At 52.0% G+C, this 18,936-nt stretch overlaps 2 protein-coding genes across 3 annotated transcripts; one reads left to right on the top strand and one right to left on the bottom strand.

Annotated features, from left to right (window-relative positions):
• The first annotated feature begins 6,679 nt into the window (after positions 1 to 6,679).
• Positions 6,680 to 9,542, top strand: ZFAND2B (zinc finger AN1-type containing 2B). Its single transcript, XM_063647958.1, has 9 exons — positions 6,680 to 6,940; positions 7,220 to 7,314; positions 7,541 to 7,672; positions 7,780 to 7,931; positions 8,150 to 8,242; positions 8,320 to 8,380; positions 8,466 to 8,533; positions 8,871 to 8,943; positions 9,156 to 9,542. Exons 1-9 carry the CDS (start codon positions 6,886 to 6,888, stop codon positions 9,198 to 9,200), a joined length of 774 nt encoding a protein of 257 aa, XP_063504028.1. The 5' UTR covers positions 6,680 to 6,885; the 3' UTR covers positions 9,201 to 9,542.
• A 120-nt stretch (positions 9,543 to 9,662) lies between these two features.
• Positions 9,663 to 18,906, bottom strand: ABCB6 (ATP binding cassette subfamily B member 6 (LAN blood group)). Of its 2 annotated transcripts, XM_054478613.2 has the most exons (19): positions 17,782 to 18,906; positions 17,322 to 17,459; positions 16,306 to 16,486; positions 16,020 to 16,121; positions 15,653 to 15,836; positions 14,617 to 14,738; positions 14,036 to 14,145; positions 13,768 to 13,833; positions 13,473 to 13,598; positions 13,237 to 13,313; positions 13,086 to 13,149; positions 12,891 to 12,976; positions 12,659 to 12,716; positions 12,027 to 12,131; positions 10,842 to 11,016; positions 10,608 to 10,720; positions 10,278 to 10,372; positions 10,127 to 10,195; positions 9,663 to 9,943 (listed from the first exon to the last, which is right to left on the bottom strand). In XM_054478613.2, the coding sequence occupies exons 1-19, from the start codon at positions 18,328 to 18,330 to the stop codon at positions 9,832 to 9,834; spliced, it is 2,532 nt and encodes an 843-aa protein (XP_054334588.1). In that variant the 5' UTR covers positions 18,331 to 18,906; the 3' UTR covers positions 9,663 to 9,831. The 2 variants fall into 2 exon arrangements, with proteins under 2 accessions (XP_054334588.1, XP_054334589.1); XM_054478614.2 differs by lacking the exons at positions 9,663 to 9,943; positions 10,127 to 10,195 and having other exon boundaries at positions 10,352 to 10,486.
• Between the last annotated feature and the right edge of the window lie 30 nt (positions 18,907 to 18,936).

Here is an 18,936-nt window from a genome sequence, read left to right on the forward strand (position 1 = left end):
GCCCACCTCAGCCTCCCAAAGTGTTGGGATTACAGCTTAAACAACAGTGAGCCACTGCCCCCAGCCCTGAGCATTCTTAATAAGTTATATTATTATATTATTAGTAGTCTAGTTATATAAATTATATTTTTATATTCCCTGCATTGTACTTGTTTTCCTCCTCACCACCATTTATGTCTTTATTTTGGTTTCTGTCTTTCATGGAAGAGACTTCCCTCAAACCCTGGTTTGCTCCTTCATATTTGAGCAGAGGCACTTAAAGGCCAACTGAATGCTCTCTAAAACTCGAAGATTTGCATCTTCTCTGTAGGGTGAGGTGGCAGAGACAACCATTGTGTTGAGATCCCTCAATGCCCAGAGAATTTTTAGGCTGCTCGGTTCTTCCAGAGAAGAACCCTGCAGCCTCTGGCCTGGGGACCATGAACCTGGCTGCCGGTGCTCTAGAGTCAGGAGAAAGTAGCTGTGGTTTCTCTCCCTCTCTACCCTCAGCTGGCTGACGACCTGAAGCCCAGGGACCCATTGCTTCATTCTCTCCAGAGAGCCCAGATACCTCCTGCCTTTTCTGGGGGGGCAGTGGGAGAGGGGCAGTCACCCAGCTGCCCAGGCTGGAAGAGAGAACATGAGAGTCTAACTGCTCCTTATGTCGAGTTTAAACTCACCCTTCATTTCCAGCCCCCTTCTTCCACCCCCACCTTTGGAAAGCTTGATGCTCCCAGTCCCAAGCCTTTCAGCGGCAATGAAGTCAACACTGGCCTGCTGCTTGTTGTTCCTACTGTTTCAACTTCCTCGGACCCGTCAGTTTTCCTTCTTCCATCAGATGTTTAGCTCCCAAAATGTTTTTGTCATATCTTCATGTATTGTTTTCGCTTCTGTTCTCCTTATTGTTTTACTGTTATTTTGGTGGGGTTTGGGAAGGAAGCAAACATAAAATCACATGCATTCATTTTACCACATTTAGCAGAGTCTCTTTCACCTCTCGCCTCTTGCACCCTCGGACTCCTCTGAGCTCTACTTGAAGGTCATCCATAACCTTTGCGCTGCTCTCCCCAGGCCCCGCCTCTGGCTAGAGTGCATTTGGCATCTTGTCTGCCTGAAGCACTCTCACTGTGCCTCCCCAGCCTCACTCTTGGCCATTACTGGCTCCCATTTCCGTGTCCTGCACCTTCCCATTAGAGCATCGGTTTCAAACGTGGAGTTATGAAATTAGTGGGCCGTGAAATCAATTCGGTGCTGCTTAAACAACATTGATTTTATATTTATATACATTGGGAGGAGATGTAAGATATATTTCTTACTGTAGGTCAAAGTTGAAAAACTTGGAAAGCCACTGTATTTGGTCCTTCTCACTTTGAACTAGTTGCTGCATCTAAGACCTGACAACTCCAGTTGGTATTTAGCGGATTGTGGCCAGGCGCGGTGGCTCATGCCTGTAATCCTAGCACTTTGTGAGGCTGAGGCGGGCAGATCACCCTAAGTTAGGAGTTTGAGACCAGCCTGGCCAACATGGTGAAACCCTGTCTCTACTAAGAATACAAAAATTAGCTGGACGTAGTGGCGGGTCCCTGAAATCCCAGCTATTTGGGAGGCTGATGCTGAAGAATCGCTTGAACCCAGGAGGCAGAGGTTGCAGTGAGCCGAGATCATACCACTGCATTCCAGCCTGGGCAACAAGAGCAAAACTCCACCTCAAAAAAAAAAAAAAAAAAAAAAAAAAAAAATATATATATATATATATATATACGTACACACACACACACACACACACACACACATATATTTTAGCGGATTGAATATATATGAAATCGCTGTATAACCTGTAAAGTTATATGAATCTGAACTATTTGTCTAAACTAGGCATCTAAAATGAGTTCACGGGAGAGCTAGTGCACCTGAGGACAAACGGCTAAGTATTGTCACAAAGATTGTGTATCACACACCCAAGGGAGCAAGGCAGAACTCAGGGAAGGCAGTCATGCCAGCCGACTAATCTCCTAGGATCTGAAACCAGCTTCAATCAGCTTCCCCATCCTGGTACTCTCACTTAAATATTTAAATACCTTGCACTGATAAGGTGTTTGATTTTTGATAACCCATGGAGAGATTTGGGATTTTCCACAAACACTCTGAGGAAAATCATCACTTAAGATTCCTTTTTTCGAATTGGGCATGGTGGCTCACACCTGTAATCCTAACACTTTGGGAGGCAGAGGTGGGTGGATCACGAGGTCAGGAGTTCTAGACCAGCCTGGCCAACATGGTGAAACCCCATCTCTACTAAAAATTAGCCGGGTGTGGTGGCAGGTGCCTGTAGTCCCAGCTACCTGGGAGGCTGAGGCAGGAGAGTTGCTTGAACCCAGGAGGCAGAGGTTGCAGTGAGCTGAGATCACGCCACTGCACTCCAGCCTGGGTGACAGAGCGATACTCCATCTCAAAAAAAAAAAAAAAAAAAAAAAAGATTCCTCTTTTCAGTAGTTAAGGAGGGGCCAAGAGTAGATTTTTGGGATGCAAATTTGTATGATGGAAAGAACATAGAACTGAAGACAATACAAAAATTTGGGTCCAGATTCTGACTTCGTAGCAAGTAATTTGATGTTCTCAACTTCAGATTTTTTATCTGCAAAATGGGGAAACATGATACCTACTTCAAAAGATTTTCTTTTTTTTTTTGAGACAGAGTCTCACTCTGTCGCCCAGGCTGGAGTGCAGTGGCACAATCTCGGCTCACTGCAAGCTCCGCCTCCTGGGTTCACGCCATTCTCCTGCCTCAGCCTCCCGAGTAGCTGGGACCACAGGTGCCCGCCACCACGCCCGGCTAATTTTTTGTATTTTTAGTAGAGATAGGGTTTCACCATGTTAGCCAGGATGGTCTCGATCTCCTGACCTTGTGATCCGCCCACCTTGGCCTCCCAAAGTGCTGGGATTACAGGCGTGAGCCACCGTGCCTGGCCTACTTCAAAGGATTTTCACAGGGGATTAAATAAGCTAACACATGAAGAAGAGCAGGACACAACAATAAGTGCTAGTTTTTCTTTCCATTTCTTTTTTTTCCTATTTATTTATTTATTGAGACATAGTCTCGCTCTGTTGCCACCATGCCTGGCTGATTTTTGTATTTTTAGTAAAGACAGGCTTTCATTCACCATGTTGGCCAGGCTGGTCTTGAACTCCTGGCCTCTGGTGATCCGCCCACCTCAGCCTCCCAAAGTGTTGGGATTATAGGCATGAGCCATTGTGCCTGGCCTTTTCTTTCCATTTCTATAGGCACTGTTTCACTAAGAGTCAATTGAGAGGCGGAAAACCACTGAGACAAATACCATTAAACTAATATTCAAGTAGAATTGGAGCCAAGACACCTTTTCTGGCTATCCTCAGTTTGACCTTGTCTGCTTTAGACCTGCTAAAGCTAAAATAACTGGTGTCTGGCTATGACTATGCCCGCGAATTTATAGAGGAACCTATGTCTACTGTCCCAATGAGAGGCTGCAGCTCAGTTACCCACAGCTAAAGCGCAAGGCTGCTTAGCAGGTCAGTGCGTGCTTTGTTGGTCTACAATAAAAGAGACTTAAGCAATGCTCAGCTGTTAATTGATATCTCCTGAAATAGTTTATTCAAGTTGCAAAATGTTATTTGATTTCTCTCTCAGTGTTCTCCTGGCTTCTTTTATTCAGGAAGCAAGGAGGCTACATTGGGGAATGGTGACTTTGGTTTGTGCGGGCACTCTTTTTAAATTGTGGGATGAGAGCATCACCCAGTGAGAAAGCCCCTGGGCTGGTAATCAGCACAGAGAGCTTAGTCAGGACTATAACCCATCAGTCAGAAAAATGTTTGCCTGGGAAGAGAGATACTACTGTGAGAGCTTCATTCACTTTTATTGTGGTCGCTGGAGTCTCTGAGGTAAGTCTGTTATGGCATGATATGGTCTGGATATGCGTCCCCTCCAAATCTCATGTTGAAATATATTCCCGCCGGGCGCAGTGGCTCACACCTGTAATCCCAGCACTTTGGGAGGCCGAGGCGGGCGGATCACGAGGTCAGGAGATCGAGACCATCCTGGCTAACATGGTGAAACCCCATCTCTACTAAAAATACAAAAAATTAGCCGGGCGTGGTGGCATGTGCCTGTAATCCCAGCTACTCGGGAGGCTGAGGCAGGAGAATGGCGTGAACCTGGGAGGCGGAGCTTGCAGTGAGCTGAGATTGTGCCACTGCACTCCAGCCTGGGTGACAGAGTGAGACTGTCTCAAAAAAAAAAAAAAAAAAAAAAGAAAGAAAAAGAAATGTATTCCCAATGTTAGAGGTGGGACCTGGCAGGAGGTGACTGGAACCTGAGGGTGGATCCCTCATGAATGGCTTAGTGCCATCCTCTTGGTGATGAGTGAATTCTCACTCAGTTCACATCAGATCTGGTTTTGAAAAGACTCTGGGACCTCCCTCTTCTCTCTCTTGCTCCCACTATTGCCATGTGACATGCCTGTTTCCCCTAGGCCTTCTGCCATGATTAGAAGCTTCCTCAGACCTCACCAGAAGCTGAGCAGATGCTGGCACCATGCTTCCTATACAGTCTGCAGAACTATGAATAAATTAAACCTCTTTTCTTTATAAATCAACCAGCCTGTTTTTTTTTTTTTTTTTAAAGACAGGGTCTCACTTTGTTATCCAGCTGAAGCACAGTGGTACAATCATAGCTCACTGCAACTTCGACCTCCTAGGCTCAAGCAATCCTCCCACCAAAGCCTCTCGAGTATTTGGGACAAGGGGTGGATGCCACCATGCCCAGCTAACTTTTTAAAAAATTTTTTGTAGAGAGGGAGGTCTTACTATGTTGCCCAGGCTGGTCTCAAACTCCTGGGCTCAAGTGACCCTCCCACCTTGGCCTCCGAGGGATGGGATTACAGGCATGAGCCACCGTGCCTAGCGAGGTATTTCTTTATAGCAACATAAGAACAAATGACTACATTTGCACTGCAAGCATTCTGGCTCATGCTCAAAAATGAGATCCGAAGATTTTTATTTTTTGAATTCCACAAGGCTTTGGTTATCTGAGCATTTGTAAAGTGGGAGTGGAGAGAGACGCAGTGTTTATCTTTGTTTAGTCTGCTCCATACACGTTTCTCCAAACTGAAAGCCTACAATTCTTTCTATTTTTGTAGAGACAGGGTCTCACTATGTTGCCCAGGCTGGAACTCCTAGGCTCAAGCGATCCTCCTGCCTCAGCCTCCCAAAGTGCTGAAATTACAGGCGTCAGCCACCATGCTGGGACTGGAAGCCTACAATTCTAAATTGTACTGATGAATATAGAGAAGAAAAAAAATGAATAAACAAAATTCTTAGAACCAAATGATTACAATGAGACTGGGAAAAAATTATTTGAAATCTGACAGTTATATATTGAAACAAAATAAAACCATTTATAAAGTCCTGGACGCAATTTAAAATAAAAAGAATATTGGCTGGGCGTGGTGGCTCATGCCTGTAATCCCAGCACTTTGGGAGGCCAAGGCGGGCGGATCACGAGGTCAGGAGTTTGAGACCAGCCTGGGCAACGTGGTGAAACCCCGTCTCTAAAAATAAAAAAATTAGCTGGGCGCAGTGGTGTGCACCTGTAGTCCCAACTACTTCAGAGGCTGAGGCAGGAGAATCGCTGGAACCCGGGAAGCAGAGGTTGCAGTGAGCTGAGATCGTGCCACTGCACTCCAGCCTGGGTGACAAGAGTGAGACTCTGTCTCAAAAAAAAAAAATTATATTGGTCAGGTGTAGTGGCTCACGTCTGTAATCCCAGCACTTTGGGAGGCCAAGGCAGGAGGATCACTTAAGGCCAGGAGTTCGAGACCAATCTGGGCAACAAAGAGAGACACCCCACCCCCCATTTCCACAAAATAAAAAATTAAAAATTAGCTGAGCATGGTGGCTTGTGCCTGTAGTCCTGACTACATTCATTTAATAATCACTAAGAATATTCTAGGCTAGCGTTTTTCAGAGTGTGGTGCATGGGCAATCTGTGTCAGAATTCCTTCAGGTGCTTCCTACTGAATTAGAAGCTCCAGGGCCCGGAAATCCGCATTTTAAACTAGCTCTGTAGGCGATTTGGATTCACACTAAAGACTAAGGACCACACTGTTCTAGGCACTGTTAGGTGCTGGAACCTAACACGAAACAAGGTAGACGTGGTTCCTGACTTCCCAGTATACTCATATAGGGGCTGGGCTCATTAGTGATATGGGTGCTAGAATGGAAGAAGGAAGATCACATAGCAGGTGCGCCTAGTTCAGACTGAGGGATTTGCAGCTCTAGAGACCTCTGTACTTCAGAGAAATACGGGAGCTGTCAGCTCGTGGAAGCGAAGGGCAGCCATGGCCGTGAACAAAATGGCCAGGAGGAGGGCATCGTGTGTGAAGCGGGCTAAGGACCGAATTGTGAAAGACCCCAAACCACCCAGCCTTCCATCCCCCAAGATACCCGTCTTTGCCTTCGCTGACCCTTTCGCCCGTCCCTGATCCCTCAGAGAGATCCTCTGTGGAGCTATGCCCGCGCCCAGGGTCGCGGAGCCGCACACCAACACCCTCTCGCCTCCCGACAGTCTTCCGACTCAGCCTCCTAGAGCAAGGCGGGGCGGGGCTCAACCGAGGCCCTCCCCGGCTGCCCGGAGACTGCGCCGGACGCGCCAGCCCTGCGTGATGACGTCAGCGCGCCGCGCGCGCCGAGGGCGGAGCGGGCGCCGGGGGCCGGCTGGCGCGGGGGCTCCGGTAACCCCGGCTGGGCGGGGGAGAGGAAGGGGCGGGGCAGGGAGCCCGCCAGAGTGCGGAGTCGCGGTCCGGACCCGGAGCACGAGCCCTAAAGACGCTCAGCACTCGTCGCTTCTCCTAGCAGACCCCGCCCGGCCTGGCGATGGAGTTTCCGGACCTCGGGGCTCACTGTTCGGAGCCGAGCTGTCAGCGCTTGGGTGAGGGGCGGAGCGCGCGGGGGGCGGGGCCCAGCGGACAGGGACTTTGAACCGCAGGTGGGGAGGGAAGGGTGGGCTCCCAGGCTGGCAATGCCGGGGGGCGGGGCTTGAAGTTGGGGGGGGGGTCAGCGGCAGAGGGGGCGTGGCCAAGGAGGTAATGGGCTTGGGAAGGGGCGGTGTGTCGCAAGTAGGGTGGCGTTTTCCTTCCCGAGTGGAAAGCTTGAGTGAGAGAGGACATCGAGGTCCCGCTGGACCTGCAATCCGACCAACTCTTTGCAGATTTTCTGCCGCTTAAGTGTGATGCCTGCTCAGGCATCTTCTGCGCAGACCATGTGGCCTACGCCCAGCATCACTGTGGATCTGCTTACCAAAAGGTGAGGGGGCGATCCTCAGGGTGAAAGCAGGCAGATGGAGAATGCGTGCAGAATCCCCCAAATCTGTGTCTCACGTTTCTTCTCCCTTTTGTCTTTCTGAGGCTGTCAGTGCTGGGAAACACTGTTTTTTTGAGTGTTTGTGGTGGGTCATATCCAAGTTCTTTCAGGACCAGAGATTTGTTGGACTGGAGTGGGCCACAGACTGACCCTTGCTCCTTGACTACAGGATATCCAGGTACCTGTGTGCCCTCTCTGTAATGTGCCTGTGCCTGTGGCCAGAGGGGAGCCCCCTGACCGTGCTGTGGGAGAGCACATTGACAGAGACTGTCGCTCTGATCCAGCACAGCAAAAACGTAAGGTAAACATTGTAGGGGTCAGCCACAACCCAGCTGGGACTACGGATGCCTGGAAACCCAAACAGCTAGTCAGAGTCTCAGCAGAGACAACCTTCTTACTTCACCTCAGATCTTCACCAATAAGTGCGAGCGCGCTGGCTGCCGGCAGCGAGAAATGATGAAACTGACCTGTGAACGCTGTAGCCGAAACTTCTGCATCAAGCACCGGCACCCACTGGACCATGATTGCTCTGGGGAGGGGCACCCAACCAGCCGGGCAGGGTAATTGCAGCCAAGTCCTCCACTTGCTTTTGGGAAGCATTCTTTTGGAACTGACTCAAGCTTTGTTGTTACAAATTGGGGAGCTTCAACCCTATCCCTGTCAGCTAGGGGAGTCTTTTATCTTCCTTTTCAAGTGCATGTTTTTCCAGAACTCCCCTCCTGACTTCCTGGGTAAGGCTAGTTCTTGGAGACATGCCAAAAATCTGTCTTCCCTACAGACTTGCTGCCATCTCCAGAGCACAAGCTGTGGCTTCTACAAGCACCGTCCCCAGCCCAAGTCGAACCATGCCTTCCTGTCCCTCTCCCAGCAGGTAGGCCTGCCCGTTTCCCTGCTCCCCCTTTTTCCCCTTCACACCTCTGACCTCCACCTCTTCAATGTCTGTCGTAGAGCCACAACCCGATCTCCGTCCTGGACAGCCCCTCCAGTGATTGCTTTGCAGAATGGCCTGGTGAGTTGGGCAGAGGTTGGATGGACAGAAACAAACACACAGAGAGTGAAGTCCAAGGACGCTGGTCTTCTTTCTCCCTTTGTAGAGTGAGGATGAAGCTCTGCAGCGGGCCCTGGAAATGTCCCTGGCAGAGACCAAACCCCAGGTTCCAAGGTACCTTACCCTCTTGTGAAAGAGAGCGCAAGCTGTGGGCAAGGGCTTGGTCTGGAGGCAGGTAGGTGGGACCACTCTGACACAATGCAAGATAATCGCTGGCAACTTGGTCTCAAAAGTAAGATGAGCTATATGATCTTTGACAAGTTATTTAACCCATGGAGCCTTCACTTCCTCTATAAAACGGGGACAATACTAACACCCACCTTGTAGTGTTGCTATGAAGATTGAGATAATCCTCAGCAGTGCTCGGCACCATGAGGCCCGACACACACTGATCAGATGTCCAAATTTCAGATCTTACCATCATCCAACTTAAACCGTTTCTCCCTCCCAGTTGTCAGGAGGAAGAAGACCTAGCTTTAGCACAAGCACTGTCAGCCAGTGAGGCAGAATACCAGCGGCAGCAGGTATGAGCCTGGGGTGAAGATGTGTGCTGCAGTGGGAGGGAGGCAGAAGTCAGGGATGGGGGTTCTTCCGAGTGGTGCAGGGTTTTGGAATGGTGGTTGTCGTTTGGTTTTCAGTATGACTCCAGCCCGTGCTGAGCTCTGAAATGAGGGCTGTCCCTCATTTCCTTGACATTGCACCGTGTCTTCCCCTCCTTCCCCTCTCCTTGCTCCAGGCCCAGAGCCGCAGCTCGAAGCCGTCCAACTGCAGCCTGTGCTAGGGCCCTGGGCTTGGGGAGGGAGATTCACCTGAGGAGGACTGTGGCCCTCACACCTCTAGGGTACACAGGGAGAGGAGGCCCGGAGCAGCCTGGAGGGCAGAGACAAACAGGAGTGATGTGGAGGTCGCCCTGGGAGCCTCTGGAAGGCCTTGCTAGTGCTCCAGCTGCATGGAAGAGAGCGACTAGCAACTGTTCCCTGGTTGGGCCCTCAGTGGATGCTGGCCAGGCCCTACTCTCAGCCCCTTCATCATGTGATCTCCCTGATGCTGGAGCTGCCCCGATGTGGAGTGGGCAGGAAGGGGCCTGGAAAAAATAAAGGATCTTGGCAGTTGATAAAACGTACAAGTGGTGTGTTTCTCTCTCTTCTCTAACCTCAAACAGAAAAGCCGTGTCAAGAATGCTCATCTGACTTATGGGTAGAGGCCCACTGCAGTACCCCATCCCACAGAGCCACAGTGATCCTTGCACAGTCCACATTTTTATTTCCCCAAAAAGTGCTTTTCTGAAAGGTCCCTTTCCTTTACTATAGCTAGCACCACACCCCAAGACCAGGATGAAATAAGCCAGGGAAAGGAGATACATCTTATTCCCTTCTGGGTTAGTCTTTGAGAGGGAAGTGGCCAAACTTTTGTCACCGTTCCATGGTCTGAGGCTCAGTGTCTTCAGAGGTTTCTTCCTGTCCCTGTTGCTGCAGCTGCCACATGTCAGCATACACCCCACCTCGGGACAACAGAGCCTCATGCCTGGGGTGAGGAGGAAAGTGTGAGTCCTAACCATCAGTTTTACACCGAGGGTCCTTGCCGCCAGCCCACAGAGAGGATGGGATGGGAAGGGAGGTCCCCTCCAGAAGCCCCTGGGACTTCGTGCCCCCTTTCCTGGAACCCCCAATTCAGAAGACCTCTCCTTTTGATCTATGTGTCTCTTACCGTCCCCTCTCCACGATGCAGCCATCCTTGATGACGAGGATCTGGTCAGCATTGACCACAGTTGAGAGCCTGAGAAGTCAAAGATCAGTCGCCTACTACCCCACCCAAAGCGGGCCACACCACCAGCCGCCCCAGGCCTGTAGTCCTGTACCTGTGTGCCACTACGATGGTGGTGCGGTTGGCACAGACTTTGGCCAGAGAAGCCTGGATGGCCCTCTCATTAGATGTATCCAGTGCTGACGTTGCCTATAGAGAGGGTCCAGGTAAAACTGTTCCTGCCACTCAAAACCCTCAATGGAAGGAGGCAGGCTGCTGGCTGAGGCCTCAAGAATACACAAGAGCCTTGTTTGGGCTTGAGAACTGTAAAGTGTGTTTTGTGAGATGTGGATTCATGGTATCTGTTCTAGGTGGGGACAGTGCCCAGCAGGAATGGCTTGAGCATACACAAGGGAGGAAGGAGGGGAGGAGACCCAGGGCGCACCTCATCCAGCAGAATGATGTCCGGAGCCTTGAGGATGGTGCGGGCAATGGCGACGCGCTGCTTCTCCCCGCCGCTCAGCTTCAGTCCCCGCTCGCCCACCTGTGTCCTGTACCCTGTGGATATTACCCACCACACGTTTCTTACGTGGAAGAAACAAGAAACGGAGGGAACAGGGGTCAGGGATTAACAGGACAACACCAGGAGGGGAGGGGACTCTCTGCAAAGGAATCTCACCTTCAGGGAAACCCATAATGGCATCATGGATGCCTGCAGCCTGAGCAGCAGCCTCCACCTCATCATTCCCAGCTGTAACACGGCCGTAACGGATATTGTCAGCGATGGTGTCATTAAAGAGGACAGTGTCTTGGGGCACAACTCCAATGTGAGACCGGAGAGAGGCCTGGGTCACCTAGGGCCAAAAGACCACACACTCTGCCTTGTGAGATACCCCCAAGGCCTGGGAGGGACGGTGGGCTGGCTGGAAGCACGTGGGATAAGAGACTCTGGTAAGAATCCCATCATCACTGCCCCAAATCCTAGCCGTGTGGGCAAATCACTCCTCTCTGTTTCCCCATTTTCTCTTCCTGCTTCACCAGATTGCTGCAGATGTTTTGTTTTGTTTTTGGATAGAGTCCACTCTGTCACCCAGGCTGGACTGCAGTGGCAAAATCTCGGCTTACTGCAGCCTTGACCTCCTGGCTCATGTAATCCTCCCACCTCAGCTTCCTGAGTAGCTGAGACCACAGGCACTTGCCACTACATCAAGCTAATTTTTAATTTTTTGTTGAGATGGGGTTGCCAGGATATGTTGCCCAGGCTGGTCTCAAAATCCTGGACTCAAATGATCCTGCTGCCTTGACCTCCCAAAGTGTTGGGATTACAGGTGTGAGCCACCACACCTGGCTACAGAAGATCTTTGTACTTTTGGTTTTTTGTTTGTTTGTTTGTTTTGCTTTTTGTTTTGAGACAGGGACTTGCTCTGTCACCCAGGCTGGAGTGCAGTGGCATGATCATAGCTCACTACAGCCTCCTGGTGGGACTACATGTGTGTGCCACCATGGCCAGCTAATTTTTGTATTTTTTGTAGAGAGGGTGTTTTGCCATGTTGCCCAGGCTGGTCTTGAACTCCTGGGCTCAAGTGATCCACCTGCCTCGGCCTCCCAAAGTGCTGGGATTATAGGCATGAGCAACTGCACCGGGCCCTTTGTAGCTTTTATGGCACCATACAAATCCTTCACAGGACTACTTTACTTGTGTGACTGTAGGTTATGCTAGCATGGCCCTAGTTTTTTTGGAAGGGCCCTAGTTTTTTTGCAAGGCCCTAGTTTTTTTGCAACTAGTCTCTCTGGACACCCAGCCCTTATCATTCCTCCACACATAGAGACCCCTAAACTACAATCTGCTTCGGAGCAACCTTACCTGTGAAATGTCCTGCCCGTCTATTCGGATGCAGCCAGAGCTGATGTCATAGAAGCGAAACAGCAGGCGCAAAATTGTGCTCTTCCCTGCCCCAGATGGGCCCACCTGTTGCATTGGAAATGGGAAAAATCTCAGGCCCAACGGCTTTTTTTTTTTTTTTTTTTTGAGACCGAATCTCACTCTGTCACCCAGGCTGGAGTGCAATGGCGTGATCTCAGCTCACTAGAACCGCTGCCTCCCAGGTTCAAGCGATTCTCCTGCCTCAGCCTCCCTAGTAGTGGGATTATAGGCGCCCACCACCACGCCCGGCTAATTTTTGTATTTTTAGTAGAGATGGGGTTTCACCATGTTGGTCAGGCTGGTCTTGAACTCCTAACCTTAGGTGATCTGGCCACCTAAGCCTCCCAAAGTGCTGGGATTACAGGCGTGCGCCACCACACCCGGCCGAGGTCCACTGGCTTTTGAGGTTCCCTCTCCAAGAGGTCACCAATGTCCATGGAGGCTGCACTATTCAATCCTGTTGCCTATCGTGACTGGGCTCTCTGGCTCCACAGCCTGGGTCACGAGCTACCACGGGCACTGAATGAGGGAAGCTTGAGGCATCTGGGCCAAGTGGCTGGGTCTCCTCTCACCAGGGCAAGTGTCTGTCCAGGCATCACAGTGAAAGACACGTCCTGCAGAGTCTCCTGCCTACAAGGAAGGGTGGGTTGCTCAGCAGGCACCTTCCATCACCAGAGCTGCTAGTAGGCCCTGCCCCTCCCCTGCCCAGGCTCTCTTCCAAAAGCAGGGATTCAGAGCAGTGAGAAGCAGGAAGGCAGTGTGCAAATGAACGGAAAAGCAAAGGAAGCCAAAGGAAGGCCTCACCCATCGACATAGCTGAAGTGCACGTTCTCAAACTCAACCCGGCCCTTCTGAAAGCGAAGGGGCTCTGCTCCAGGAAGGTCCTTCACCTGGAAGGGCACCACCCATGTGTGCTGTGGTTCTCAGCTTTGTATTTTCCAAGCACAAGAAACACCACACAGCTCCCTCCCCAAACCCTACTCCTCTCCCTTCACTCACTTCTGTCTCCTCTTTAAGCAAGTCGAACATGTTCTCCATGTCAATGAAGTTGGTCTGGATCATCCTGCAAAAAGGTGCTGGTTAGAACTTCTCTGAGTAGCCAGGAAATAGTAATGTGCCCTGGACAGGTGAGGGCCAGGGCTCAGATTACCTGTAGTAGGTGCCAAACCAATTGAGGGGCATGTACAGCTGGGTAATGTAGGTGCCAAAGAGCACATAGTCCCCAACCTGTGGCAATCAAGGAAGCAGAGCATGTCACGGAGGGCCTGCAGGCCACTCTTCTTGTGTCACCCTGCCCACTGCCTACCTAAGAGCCCGGTGACCAGACACAGGCCCCAGGCCCCCTTTTCCTTGTGCCCCACTCTCTCGTCCAAGATCCTGCCTCACCTGTAGCTTCTGCTCACTGACAAAGTATGCGCAAAGCAGGGAGCCGGCGAGGAGCCCGAGCCCAATCACCAGGTTCTGGGTCTGATTTAGTAAAACCAGTGAAGCGCTCGACTTCCACTCCAAACCCTGAGGGCAATAACACAGGAAGAGGAATGTCCTGTACACAATGGCCATCAGTGAGTCCAAACCTGGGCCCAGGCCCTTTCCACCCCAACACTCGACTATTACTCTTGGCCCTGAAAATTCTACCAGGCCAGGGCATTATTCTCCGGAGGCCTCAAACTAGCATCCTCACCTGATATTTGATGATGGCCTCTCGATAGCGTTCCACTTCATAACTCTCGGCGTTGTAATACTTCACCTGATAAATTCAAACCAAATTTATTTGGCACGGGCCCAGTACACGGCACTCGAGTCATCCCCCCCAACTCTCAATCCTCCTTCCTGATTTCAAACATCACACACAAACATCACACCCCCAGCTCTCTGTCAGCCCCAGTGGTCCTAGTCACACTCCTCCACATCTCCACGCCTCAAACCACTGCCACCGGGGCCTCTGTTACCGTCTCGAAGTTTAGCAGAGAGTCTACTGCTCGTGCCCGGGTAGCGTTCTCCTGTGTGTTCATAGCGCGGCGAAACTTGGCTCTCCACTCAGTGACCACAATGGTCAGGGCTGGAGAGTGACAGGATGGGGAGCAGAATAGGACATCATCCCCAAAAGCAGAGACCAAATGTCCATGTCCACTACCTGCCATGCACACACTAAACCTATGCTCAAGCCCAGAGACCCAGATTCCACAGGGAGGCATCTCTGCAGCCTGCACAAAGCCTCATGTGTAGAAAACGCTTTTGGTAAACAAATGAAAGCAAGCTGCATCTTGTTACACAAATGAGGCTTCCTTGACCTGTGTTCACAGCTCAGACTTAACGTGACAAGAATGTCCTTCCCTAGCCCCTCAGCTAGGTTGAGTTAAGGTTTGATTTGACAGAAGAGACCCGCCCATCACATGAGGAGCACTAGGAGCCCATTGAAGTCCACCAATCCACAGCCTCCCATAAGTGGGTCACTTGAGTGGGGGCAGAGCTCATGGCCAAGGGAGTCCCTGGATAGTTCAGGGAGATGGTGTCCCCCAGCAGCACTCACTGAGGTAAAGACTCATGCACAGGAACACAATGAGGCCAAACCAGGCGTTGAAGAACATGCTGAAGTAGATGATGCCAATGATGATGTCGGCCAGCGTGGGGATGACATTGAACACCAGGTAGCTAGGAGGGCAGGTCAAGTGAATAAGAAAGGTTTGGGGGCTTAGACCCAGCAACCCTGCCTCTAGGCATTTCAGGGTAGTGTTTTATTTTCAAGCAACAGACTGAAACCAGTCTTAATCGATTCTACCCTCAAGAGGTGGGTGGATAAATCAACCATGCTCAAACTACAGAATTCTCTGTATCAGTTACAATGAATGAGGGAGACCTTCAGGCATGGGGGAAAAATATATCTCCATAATGTTCTGTTAATAAGCAACTTTGAGAATGATGGCTATGTCACAATACCGTTTGTTTTAGGAAAAACCTCCACAATACCATATTAGTTCTGTGAGTATACATATATAATATGTATGTAAAAATGCAAAAAAGCAGAACCCAGCCAGGCACAATGGCTCACAACTGTAAGCCCAGCACTTTGGAATGCTAGGTGGGCAGATCACATGATGCCAGGAGTTCGAGGCCATGCTGGCCAACCTGGTGAAACCCCATCTCTACTAAAAATACAATAATTAGCCAGGCATGCTGGTGCACATCTGTAATCCCAGCTACTCAGGAGGCTGAGGCAGGAGAACTGCTTGAACCCGGGAGGCAGAGGTTGCAATGAACAGAGATTATGCCACTGTACTCCAGCCTGGGTGACAGAGAGTGACTCTGTCTCAAAAACAGAGCAGAACTCAACATACTAAACAGAGTGGGAAGCTCTGAAGAAGTAAGTGCAGCTTGAAAGAGATTTGCCCTTTGCCTGCATTACCTGAGTTATTAGGAGAGTGTGTATACAATAATCCTACACTTTAAAAAACACCAAGGTGGGAGGGGCAGCTCCTCAGGAGGGGTCTGTTCTCTTCCTCCCACAGGTCCCTATCCCTGCTTCTCTGGCTCCACCCTCCCACATGCCCTTTCCACTGGGGCGGCACCTGAGCAGCCCTGTGACACTGGATGTGCCACGATCCGCGATCCGCAGCACCTCCCCTGTGCGGCGCCCCAGGTGCCAGCGCAGTGAGAGCTCGTGCAGGTGGGAGAAGACGCGCAGCTCCACCCGCTGAGACGTGAACTGCTGCACCCGGAGCCACAGAAAGGTGCGCAGGTTGCTCACGAAGCCTGCAGGGAGCCGGGGGAGGCCTCAGTAGGGCCTGGGAGCTGAGGGACGTCAGCCCAGCACCAGGATGTGAAAGGTCTGAGAGTACATGGGGGCTGGGGAGTAATGCTGGGAGAGGCAGATGCTGAGGGAATGCCTGTGGGAGGGGCCTATACCTAGCAGGGTGAGGGCGGAGTCTCTCATACCTGTACTGCCAGTGCCACCTCCCTGGAGGAACTTGAGGAAGACGTAGCTGGTAACAGTCCAGGCCAGAGAGTTCCAAGGTGCCTTCTCAGTCAGCAAGTTCACTGTGGAGGAAACAAGTCAGAACTCACTTGTGGCACCCAGGACTCTTCAGGCAAAATGGTCCCAGGTACCAGCCACAGTCTCTTTCTGACCACCCAGCTCTGTCCCATCTCCCTAATTAAGCACCATCCCAGCCACCAGGCTGATGAAGGACCAGCACACTGAGCTGGCGCTCCTCCTGCTCACCAATGTTCCTATAGAATATAGGCACCAACACGTTGAGTGCCCGTTCCAAACCCATGAGCCCCAGGCAGATGAGCACCACCAGCTGCAGAGCTGGACTCCCTTGAGGCCACAGGTAGCTACTCAGGAGGCGGAGCTTCCTGCCAAAATCTCGCCAGGTAGACTGTTGGGCTGCTGACCGAACCTAGGATGGTGAAACACATAGGAAGGGAGCTCAGAAATCAAGTAAGTGCACTAGCCAGAAACTCTTTAGGGAAAAACATATGGGGTTACAGCTTCCAGGTATCTCAGACCCACAAGTGATCCTTGATGGAGTCAGAAAAACTAAGTTGCAAACTGAGATTTGGAAAAGAAGCATTTCATTTTTGGGGAAGGAATGATGACAGGGAATGAAATGAAGAGACTCTAGGATTCACAAACTGAGGTGGGGTCTGGTGCAGTGGCTCATGCCTGTAATCCCAGCACTTTGGGAGTTCGAGGCAGGTGGGTCACCTGAGGTCAGGAGTTCAAGACTAGCCTGGCCAACATGGTGAAACCCCATCTCCACTAAAAATACAAAAATTAGCCGGGTACACACCTGTAATCCCAGCTACTTGGGAGGCTGAGGCACGAGAATTGTTTGAACCCAGGAGGCAGAGGGTGCAGCAAGCTGAGATGGCGCCACTACACTCCAGCCTGGGTGATGGAGCAAGATTCCGTCTTAAAAACAAAAAGAGGCCAGGCGTGGTGGCTCACGCCTGTAATCCTAGCACTTTGGGAGGCCAAGGCGGGTGGATCACGAGGTCAAGAGATCGAGACCATCCTGGCCAACGTTGTGAAACCCTGTCTCTACTAAAAATACAAAAATTAGCTGGGTGTGGTGTCATGCACCTGTAGTCCCAGCTACTCGGGAGGCTGAGGCAGGAGAATCGCTTGAACCCGGGAGGCGGAGGTTGCAGTGAGCCAAGATCATGCCACTGCACTCCAGCCTGGTGACAGAGCAAGACTCCGTCTCCAGAAAAAAAGAAACTGAGGTGTACCTGGCTCCTTTCCACATCTTGGTCCTCTTCATGAACCTGCAATGTATAGGACTGGGGACGAAGTCCAGGGGCCCAGAGACCCAGGACAAACAGCCCTCCAGAGACCACATACCGCAGCACCCACAGGCTAAACTGAACCTAGAATGAAATATAAGTGGAGAGAGTATCATTGAGTGTAAAATTTCATTGTATTACTACTTATAATAGGGCTGGGGACTGGTGTCATGAACACATTCAGCACTTACAGTCTTAAAAAAAAAAAAAAAAAAAAAGCAAAACCACAGTGACTCAGCAAAGACACACCCTACCAGCTGGCTATCAGCTCCCGGCAGGACTCAGCCCCTCCCTTCTCCCTTTGCTTAGAGGCATCCTAAAGCCTGGAAGCAGTGTGACTGGACATGCAGTGCTTTCTCCCAAGCCCGGCCAGCAGAGGCTTCCCCCTCCCCAAAGAGTCCCTCACCTGCTGGCCCAAGTCCTCCCTTGCCCACCACCACTGTGGGCTGTTCCAAGACACCAGGGCCAAGTTCTCGGCTGCAAACGCCACAGTCCAGAGGAGCAGGAGACCAGGGCTGTGCCTGAACTTGATCCAGATGCCCATTGCCAGACGCTGCCGTGCCTGGCTCCGCTCCACGACAAGCAGCCACAGGCCACAGGCGCCGGCCAGACTCTCCAGCACGGAGGCCAGTAGTAGGTAGCTTGGCAGTGGGGCCCCCTGGGCAGTGCCCACCCGGCCAGCCAGGCCGGCCAGGGGCAGCATCACCTGAAGTGTGGCCAGAAGCAGCTGCAGCACGTAGGGAGAGACGCGAGGGCCGGCCCCCCAAGACAGCGAATCAGCACCAGCGGGCCGCTCCCGGCGTCTGCAGGGAAGAGCCAGCACCAAGGCCAGAGTCCCCAGCGCCATCCGCGTCGAGGGCACGAGCGTGAAGAAGAAGCAGGGACTCAGGCCATCCTGCATCCAGGCCGGACCCACGGGCCCTTCGGCCTCGCAGTAGTTGCCCACAGTCACCATAGCAATGCGTGGACGCCGGCCGAGGCTGCGGGCACTGCGGGACCGGAGGACGGGACTGGTCACTCGGAGAGGGGCGCGGACATCCAGGTGCCTCGGCTCACGTAGACGCTGGGCGCCAAGCTGCGGGGGTCCCGGGAAGGGACGCACGTGGACCAGGCCTCACCGCCCACTCCCCTCGCGCACGCGCCGCCACCACGCACTCACGCAGGGCACGTACGCTGTCTCAACCCGGCCCCGCTGGCTCTGGGCCCGGGATCCTTCTGCCAACTGCAGGCCCACGGGAATGCTCGGTGTTGGACTCGCACCGCGCCCCACGGCTGTAGCCCCGCCCACAGGACCGCCCCCAGCCCCTACCCAGGGCTCCCATTGGCCAAATGTCTCCGAAGGGGGAGCGGGGGGAATGGTGCACACGAGGAATGCAAATTAGAGAGGCAGACCCGGCTTGGTCACGTGCTCAGGGCGGGAAATCTGACCCCCAGGTCCGGCTGGAAACCTCCACGGAATCGTGCCTCGGGGCTGGAAAAAGACCTCACGGAATCCTGGCTCGGGGCTGGAAACAGACCTCCACGGAACCGTGGGTCGGAAGCTGCCCTTCCGCCAGCCGCC

This window comes from Pongo pygmaeus, chromosome 11 (genome assembly GCF_028885625.2).
Source record: "Pongo pygmaeus isolate AG05252 chromosome 11, NHGRI_mPonPyg2-v2.0_pri, whole genome shotgun sequence".
NCBI lineage: Eukaryota > Metazoa > Chordata > Mammalia > Primates > Hominidae > Pongo > Pongo pygmaeus.